The 9376-nt window shown below is 46.7% G+C and overlaps 2 protein-coding genes across 2 annotated transcripts in view; both read left to right on the top strand.

Moving 5' to 3' along the window:
- The first annotated feature begins 5250 nt into the window (after positions 1 to 5250).
- Positions 5251 to 7891, top strand: LOC126570427 (ubiquitin carboxyl-terminal hydrolase 38). Its single transcript, XM_050228167.1, has 4 exons — positions 5251 to 5908; positions 5978 to 6118; positions 6202 to 6362; positions 6445 to 7891. Exons 1-4 carry the CDS (start codon positions 5354 to 5356, stop codon positions 7643 to 7645), a joined length of 2058 nt encoding a protein of 685 aa, XP_050084124.1. The 5' UTR covers positions 5251 to 5353; the 3' UTR covers positions 7646 to 7891.
- Positions 7892 to 8257: 366 nt separating this feature from the next.
- Positions 8258 to 9376, top strand: part of LOC126581791 (uncharacterized) — a 1401-nt gene continuing 282 nt past the window's right edge. The window contains exons 1-2 of the mRNA XM_050245675.1: positions 8258 to 8496; positions 8660 to 9376. The exon at positions 8660 to 9376 is cut by the window's right edge and continues 27 nt beyond it. Of these exons, the coding sequence (XP_050101632.1) occupies positions 8371 to 8496; positions 8660 to 9376 (843 nt within the window). The 5' untranslated portion in view covers positions 8258 to 8370. The remainder of the gene's footprint in view (positions 8497 to 8659) is intronic.

Genomic DNA, 9376 nt, shown 5'->3' with positions numbered 1-9376 from the left:
CCGTACGGCAGAAACAGTACATTGTCTGCTGCTGCTGCTGCTGCTGCTGCTGCTGTTGTTGCTGAAGCGTTGTCGATGCATTGTTGGTGTGCTGATCATTCGGACGTGCCTGATGCTCACCGAACCACGCTAAAACTTCGAGCAATCGGCGCAATTTCGGTGTCGAGTACCGCCGGATGCGTTCCATCTCCGTAGTGTACCGCGAAAAGACACCGGCTGCCATCGAGCGGGCCTGAACCAACACCGTGGAGACCATGCAGAGCAGAAGAAAGTGTCGCTCGCACGGTGTGCGGATTTTTTCCTTCTCGATCGTCGTTAGCAAATCGAGTGCACCACGATCGGCACCCCATGGGCCGAACTCATCCAGCAGCTAGAGATACTGCTGCATGGGTGTTGTTCTATCGTAATCAATCGATTGATTTGTGTGACGACGAGAGTAGTGAAGGTGTAGGAGGTGTAGCAGTAGCAGCTTTACATCACCATCGCGGGAAGGCGAACAGTCCCCGTAGCTCCCGGAGTGCCCATTCCGTAAGGTGTCCCGTTCGTTCCGTATCCACTCAGACATGGATACGGACGATGAGTCGATGATGCGCGATGATTTGTGTCTAACCGGACGAACAGCACCAGCTAATCACAAGCGGGGGCACTGAGCGGGCACTCAAGGCGCAACTAACGAGCGACACCGATCAGGTAGAGGAAGAGTCACCGTCCTCAAAGGTAACGAAAGTGGTTTAACCTCTAAAAGCGGAAAACGATGGTGTGGTCGCTTTGATAGCTTTGTACTTTTGTTGGGTCGTACTTCCTAACGTTGTTTCTCTTTTCCTTAGAAATCGACATCCAATTTAAGAGTGGCTTTTGTGCCCAATGTCGATGGTAGCGATGCGGCTCGATCGGAACTGAAAAAAAGATCTAAATGCACTGGTTCGGGCCAGCATAAATACACTCGCGGCCGATGCAACGTACGATCTCTGGAAGCCGCTAAACCTGGTACCGATCTTGCTACCGTTACTGTTTCCGATTCCGTGCTCGGCATTTTGTTCGGGACTCAGATGCATCTGAAAATGTTGCGCGTATATTGCCAGCGAGTGCTGAAGCTGTGTGCTTCCGTCAGTACGATCATGGCCAATGAACGATTGCTGGGTGCGTTCGAAGCGGAAGAATACTTTGACACGGAAACTATGGACTTTTGGACTGCTACAATGGGTTGCAGTACACGGAAAAGATACGCGCCGGATTGAAGCAAGCCTCGTTGACGGATAACTTCGATACTCCCGCAATGACGAGCGACACGATCATGAAGCTCGTATCCATTCCGCTACACGGACCGATGTGCAGGAGAGCCACACCGTAGTATAGCTTGCACCGAAAGAGGCCGACCAGACATTCTTCGATATTGTAGAATGCTGCTACGGGATGACGTGAACTGTCAGATGAAGATCTTCTTCTGTGCGATCGACAAGCACAGCGATATGCCGGTTAAAACGTACGTAAGCTATTCCTTTCTAGTCCATTCATTCGCTATTAACATCCTCCCATTTGAAGGTTTTAGCGATTCGTTTTCCATCCAGAATTGCACTTCACAAACGATGGCCGGTTGGCTGGTCCGATCGCGAAGTTTGTCGGCCTTCCGGCGAATCCCCTGTTGACACAGAGTTTAAACGTAAGTACCTGAAGCCGATTCTGTTCCACCGGTACAAGAGTATTAATGTACACCTGTTTGCAGGTCCCTGAAAATTGGTTCGTCGAAGTGGTCCGTTCAGTGTAAGGCCTGGACAACATCAAGCTATCCGAGATTAATGGTCCGGTACACTCAGAGTATGAGCTCGAAAGCTGCTCCTCGAGGGACACTGCTTCGACAGTACTACCGGATCACGCTCGGTACCGAGGATCGTCCGATCATCGTCGATACGATCGTAATGACAAATCTGCGCTACTTCCAGTTGAAGGCAAATTCAGGTGCATGGATTCTGAAGCTACGCCATGGCAAGAGCGCCGACATCTACGACATTACGAGTGCGGATGGGCCTAATACGGTGCACACTCCGGAAAGTACTCGGGTGGGTTCATCATCAGTTCGTTTTGTTCGTACGGGCTGAAACTACGCGTGACGAAGAAACCGGGAATGTTGGGCGATGAAAAGGATGGTGCCGGTGGCGGATTTGGGATTCGTTTAATTCGATCATCGGAACGGCAGATAGTGGAAAACCCGGCGGAAGTGCTGGTGAGAGCGGAGTGCTTAACATTTTCTCCGTCGCTTCCGGTCACCCGGCGTCTGCCTTCGTCTGAACCGCCTGATCATTAATGATGTGAGCCTTCATAATATTGAGGTGTTGGGTTTTGATAAATCATCCGGGACATTTTTATCAACATTATTTGATTACAGGTTTCGATGCTGGGTAAGTAGGTGGCGTTGGCGGACGATACGTGAGCGGATTAATTTTATCTATCAGAAGAAAAGAAGAAGATCAGTAAACATTGGCAACACCATTGAACGGACCGTCACTAACCGATTAACCAACCAATGAAGAAGATCTTCAGCATAAAGTAGCCACCCTTATCGATGATCATGCCCGCAATCATTGAAATCACGGACAACCCAAGGTTTTGCATCGACTGGCAGCTGCAGACAGAGAAAACCCAATTATTGACGACACATTTCATTGTGAATTTTCTTACTAACGACATTCCGCTCTTCTTACATTCCATAGGCGGTATCGAGCCGATATTTCGGAACGATGAGAGCAACGAGTGGCCACAGGCCAAGCATGGAGCAATGCAACAAAGAAACCAAAGAAATCACTCATCAATGGGCTACAACTGATAAACCGCAAAAGGCACCCGATCGATCCACCGCCCCCTCTGACTCGACACACATTCGCTCGTCCTAGAACAGCTGTGCAAAACGCGTGTCTACGGGCGGGGCATTTTGCCGGATCTACGGTAGATTCAGAAACGAAACAGGAAATGGGAAAACACTGATTATGCTTCAAGTACGTGAGCGGTTTGAACTAGGATTAATTTTATCTGTAATTTTTAATTTTTGTATTATTTCGTTTGGTTTACTTTTGGTGCAGGAGGAGCAGATGGTTACGATGATGCCACAGCTACTGCGTCAGTTGCAGAGTCCGGAACAGGATCGTTCAGATTGAGCAGGCGATGGATGACGCTGGACTGCCGCAGGACGGATGAGGATGATGGGTATACCACCGATGCCGGGCGCAACTACGGAGACAGCACCCGCGACAACAACCACCAGCACCAGTAACAGCATCAATACCAATTTTTTTTAAGTAATTTATTTAATTTAATTTTAATTTTAATATGATTTTTTTGTAAATTTATTGTATGAATAATAAATAAAAGAACATTTTGGTGAGTTAATTTTTAAATATTTTTTGCTATAATATTTAAAAATACACGAAATATGCCATAAATCTGCAACGGATTTTTCAAATTTTTATAGCAAATGCTATAATAAAAGCATTTGGCTTGAAAACTTTGGCTGACGATTTGCCGACGATCTTTGGGACGAAGGACAGTTCGGCGAACTGCAAAAGTTCTGCACGAAGCAGTTCGTTGTAACGTACGTCGTCACATGAATTAAGAGGCCGATGTAACGTTCGTCGTCATCTAGAACGTACATAGTTGCTCATTGGGTATGCAAGAGCATTGTGTATTTTTATAGTAGTTTGGAGGAGGGAACACGTTTGAAAAATTATAGATAAAATTACAGATGCTTCCCGATCGTTTACATTGTGGTGTGACCTTCGTATTTTGATCCATTAAGGAATAGAAAAATATAATATGAACAGATAGAAGCAATATCGAACTGTATGACACCAAACAAAAGCGAAGATCATTAAAATGATCTCTGCACACAAGAACGAACCAAAAAAACGCCGTAATCTCTGAGAAAATTGATTTCGCAAAAATATGATTCGGAGTTGTTTCTTCACTGCAGCGTATGCTCCATTCATCGTATCGAAGAGCCCATAGTAGTAACAAACTACATCGATAGCATGTAAAATGTGTATGTTCTCAAGAGTTGAATACAAAATGCCCAAAACTGGTTTTTTAAATCGTAAATAATGACTCCAAAAGCACCAGTAACTGTTCAAAGGCAAAATTTACCGACAGCGAAATCGAATGGTCTATATCCTTCCTCGTCCTAAAACGGTCGATTTTTTTTATCCCTGACATTAAGAATGCAATACTGAACATTTTGAAGAAAGTGTGGGCTATGGTAAACTCTGTTTGGACTGAATTCCCCCAAAACAGGAAATTGAATAACATAATAAAGATGTCCAACGATTACCAAGAACTACAAAAACGCTGTGTAATCCTGTGACACAGAAACAGATTTTAAAATGATTTTTTTCCATTTGAATTCGTTGAGTTTGTTAGCGCTGCTATTTTTCGATCAACCTCAACTAGGTGGTATGAGCAATTTATGGTTATATTTTAAAGCCAAAGCTTAACTTGATCGAAAATAAAGCCAAAACGGCTTCTCCAGATTCCAATATTCCTAAAACATGCTTTAAAGTTGGATTAAAAACAAATTTGAGCGAGTACAGGGCGTAAGTTTGCACAACGTACAGTGGTAAGCCGGCGATACATGAAGCGTAAACTCAAGCGTAAAGCCGGGGATTCATGAAGCGTAAACTCTAGCGTAAACTCCGAATGTAATGCCAAAAAGTTTACGGCGATTACGATGGCCTCTAGGCGATGGTTCATTTGGTTCATTTTGTGTTCATTTTTGTGTTCACGATCGCCTACTGTCGAGTGCATTTTTGTGGTCGACAGCTGGCGTTCTGTTTACATCGAGCATCTAGCATCTGAAAAACAGTTATAGCGTCCTGATTGTGCATCAATAATTTCTTTCTGCTAATCGTATACTATTATTACAAAGGTTAAGTCGTTTTTATACCGAAAAAAAACAAGTTAATTAACAGTTTTTTTTACTTCAAACTGTCATTTTGAATTGTTTATTGTTTTCGAAACGTTTCGAAATTCGCATGAATCATCGAACGCCTGAGGCCATCGTAATCGCAAGTTACAGAATAAGCACCAAAATCATTGAAAATTTCCGGATATCCTTCGTACCGCCAAACGCTTTCTGTCGATTTGGTAAACATGTATTTGACAGCCACTGAACCAAAGCAAAAATCCAACATGGCGGCGAATGAAGTGCTATGACTTCACCTGTTATAGTTAAAACACTTTGGGGCAGATGAAAAAAAATAAAAAAAAAACTAGAGAAAAAAGAGATTTGTCAGGATACAAAAACAAGAGTGCAAAATAGTGGAAAAGGGCAAATCCACTTTGGATTTGTGCTGGATTTGCGCTCGGTGCGATGGCGATCAATCAGAACACGACCCACGACGACTCATCCTCGTTGCAAGGTGGTTCGGCCAGCAGCAGCGATTCAGCGCACACCCTTTGGAAACTGTTGGAGCATTTGCTGGAGAGCATTAAGAATGGTAACCTGAGTCGCCCTTCCGAAGAGGAATACCAGAAGATATGCGAATACATCGTGGTGCTACTGGCCGCCGACCAGCGGGACTCGATCCGCAAGAACAACATCCGGAACGTGCGGCTGCTGGCGGATGCTATCACGAAACAGCTGCAGCAGCTGGTCGAACAGAAGGCCTACCGCGAGCTAGTGAAGGATTGCCTGGAGAAGTTGTACGCAGCGGATGCGCTGTCCTCGCAAAAGTTCCCGTCGCCTTTTACGACGATCATGCTCGCCCTGATGGAACCGAAGCAGGGCGCCGCATGGATCTGTTCGAAGAACGTTAGCGATGAACATATCAAGAAGATTCTGACCGTTTTCATCGACTGGCTGTGTACGATCAACTTTGCCCCGAACCTGAACGTGTGGATCGTCCAGATGGTGGAAGGATTGTTGGTGAGCAACGAGCTGTGACGGGAGGTAGTGCGTCATCCGAGGTCATTTTGCCCATTTTCTGAATTTTAGACAAAGGGCAAAACGAACTGTGTTTTAAATCTGCGCAAGGAGAAGCTGAAACAGTGCAAGGAATTGATGCTACTGCCACACTATCAGCAACAACTTGCTCCAGTCATCAGTTGTTTGGAGTCGGTCGAGGATCTTCAACCGGTAAGCACGGCCATAACAATTTCGAATCCTCGGCATCGCCTGACTGATCGCATCGCTTTTCCTTCACATTCTGCAAAAAAAAGCTGGATGATGGTCGACTGGACTATAACTATGCAGAGTCGTACGACGGCTCACTGGAGACGGATGCATCGTTGATCCGCTCAAACGCCCGTGTCGGTTTGGTCAACCTAGGCAATACTTGTTACATGAACAGTGTGGTGCAAGCACTGGCCATGACCAAGCAGTATGTAGCAGAGCGCGCAGCAGATGACACAAACAGCCACAAAGGAAACTGTTAAACATTCTCGGTTCTTCTCTCTCCACAGATTCTGCACCGAAGTTCTAATGAAGCAAATCGATGCGCCACCATTTTCCGAAATTCAGCAGCTGCTCGCTCTGCTCATTCATTCCCGCAGGCCCGAACTGACGCCACGAGCAGTGCTGGCAACAACCCGTCCCCCGGGGTTTGCTCCTGGTTATCAACAGGATTCATCCGAGTTTCTCAGCTATCTGCTTGATCGGCTGCATGAGCAAGAGAAGAAACTACTGCTCGTCGGAAGTGGTGATGGTGGTGGTGGCGCCGCTGGGTCCTCAAACAAGACACTGGTGCAGAAAACCTTCGAGGGTCAGCTTTCCGTTGGGTGTCGATGCACCGTATGCAACATCACTAATCATACGATCGAAGCGTTCCGTTCCCTCGATCTTGCCTTTCCGGATGACAACACCATGACGGCGAACGGTGATGGAACACATTCCGTGCAGAAGCTGCTCGACTTCTACTGCTCATCCGAGAAGCTGGCCGGGGAAAACCAGTACTTTTGCGACCGATGCCAGCATTTGCGCGATTGCGAGCGCTCCGTGACCGTCACGGTACCGCCACAAAATTTGATACTTACGATAAAACACTTCCGATATGACCAGAGTCGTCAGCTACGGGCCAAACTTATGAACAAGATCCTGCACAACGAGAACATTTCGCTTGTCGTAACCGATAGTGATGGGCACCAGCGGCAGCTGCACTACCGCAACTATGCGGTGGTCGTACACTACGGTACGAGCATGGATTCGGGACACTATTACACCTACGCTCAGGACGGTACCGGTACGTGGTTTAAATTCAACGATAACTACGTCACAGAGTGTACGACCGTTGAGCTACAGAAGCTTCCGACCCCGAACACGCCGTACATTCTGTTCTACCAGCTGGTCGTTGACGGTAATGGTTCTTCGCAGGCGATCCGCGGTGAAGTAGCGGCCAGCGAAGAAGCGGCACTCGATCCTAGCGGCTACGAAACCTTTCCGGCACTGAACGAACTGCCCAGCCGACTGCAGGAGTTCGTGCGGGATGATAATCTGTTGTACCACCGCGAGGTGCAGGAACAGCGAGATAAAAAAGCTTCCAAAATGCCGCTTCTATCGCTCGGCAGTGGTGGTGGCAATCGACGGCCTTCGGACGACTATGACGATCCGCCACCGAGTTCTTGCGGCAGTAAGTGGCTACCGTCGTCAAACAATTTCATCTTCTAAGCTTCGCCTGGCTGTGAGGTGGGAGTGTTTTCTTCCTTCTTCTTTTTTATCCCTTATGTTTCCTTGTATCGGATTTATCAGTTCCCCCGCTTCGACGGCATAGGGAGCGAACTAAGAATGGCGCATCATAAGTTGTTAAAATTATTAAACTGCAACAAATTATCCCCAATAATTCGATATGTTCGTCATTTTTAGAAAGGGAAGTGGATCGCTTTCGTGGATCAAAAATAAAACAAAACAAGAAAGAAATAAGTTCAGTTCTTTAATTTGATAGTTTGCCGGCGAGTGGCAGCGACTTCCCTTTGGGTGCAGTTAGTATCGAGGCCAAATTGAGGAGGATTGCACTTCGTACATTCGACATGATGGACTGGTTAGTTTTTTCCTAGACACTTGCTGGATATCATTTAAGTAATTGATCATATCTTATCCCCGAGGAATATAGATCATCCTAATATTATTGCAGTAGACCTAAATTAAGAAGCTGCGACGATTTCTCCATTAATTCATCCGACCTTTGCTAAGTGGGAAGCGTTTCTAGCGTGTGCAGCAATTCCAACAACAACCATCAATAACAGCGGGCCAAGCGTTTCGCATCCAGTCGCGTCGTGCGAATGCAGTTTCGTATCCTTATCGTATCCTTTCATACCGCAGAACGGGTAAACGTGACCACGGCCGAGGAACTGTCCTCTTGCTAGCCAACCGGTCGGTCCGGCGAATCCATTTGGATGCGTGGAAAAGCAAGGAAATTTCAGCAGCATCCTTTTGCGATGGGAAAAGCAGCACAACAGTTGACCATCGATCACGGGAAAGACGGTGATCGTATAACTGCACGCGTTGGATCTCGGACTAAGGTAAAACGAATGCACACAGTTCATATCCAGCGGCCCTGGTATGGTTTCCGTTCCCTGTGATTTAGCCGTGTGTAATTGGGCTTTTCAGCTGTGTTTGGTGTTTGTAATTTCGAATTTGCGTTATTAGTAAATATGTAATTTTCCATCTTTTTTCTTAATACAGAAAGCTAAAATCGTGTTTGATCCGTCCGATCATCATGTGCCCCGAAAACGAAATCGTCGTGGAGATGCAGATTCCGTCACAGTAACTACTCCGAAGTCAGAACCCGTTCGAACGGCAACACCGTCATCGTCTTCTTCAACCGACGGAGCACACAGCAGCACCACGCCGTCAAAGGTATCGGTTGGCAGACCGACGACACACGCAGCTTTCCGACATTGCCGGATTTGTGGTAAAAATGGCCCTGGTCGCTTGCCACGCAAATCGTTGGTATCTCCCTGGACGTGCCCTTCATGTTTGGGCAAGAATCAGCAGCGAACGGCGTCTACCAGCGTGCACAAGAATAAACCCGGAAAGCCGAAGCGTATTAAACAGGAGGACGAGGCGAGCGCCGTGCAACAGCAGGATTTTGCCGGATTTAGTGAAAAGGAGATTAGTCACCACGTGGATGAGCTCAATCAGTCGGACGATAAAGCGGAAAACAACGATAGACGAAGTTTATCCGGTTCGAAAATGAAAGTTGAAATGATGGAAGAAGACGAAGAAGAAGGAGAAGCCAGCGATGGGAACACCGACATGCCAGGCGAGGGTCGGGATGGGTCGGGCTCGTACAGCAATTTTCGGCATTGCAAGGAGGAATCCAGTCCTACTGCTGCCTATAAGGATATCCGCCTGTGGACGTGTGACGACGTCAGCGGCTACTTTAGTCGTTTTCGTCAA

The sequence above is a fragment of the Anopheles aquasalis genome, chromosome 2 (genome assembly GCF_943734665.1).
Source record: "Anopheles aquasalis chromosome 2, idAnoAquaMG_Q_19, whole genome shotgun sequence".
Classification (NCBI taxonomy): Eukaryota; Metazoa; Arthropoda; class Insecta; order Diptera; family Culicidae; genus Anopheles; species Anopheles aquasalis.
This window is presented reverse-complemented; position numbering and strand designations above follow the sequence as displayed.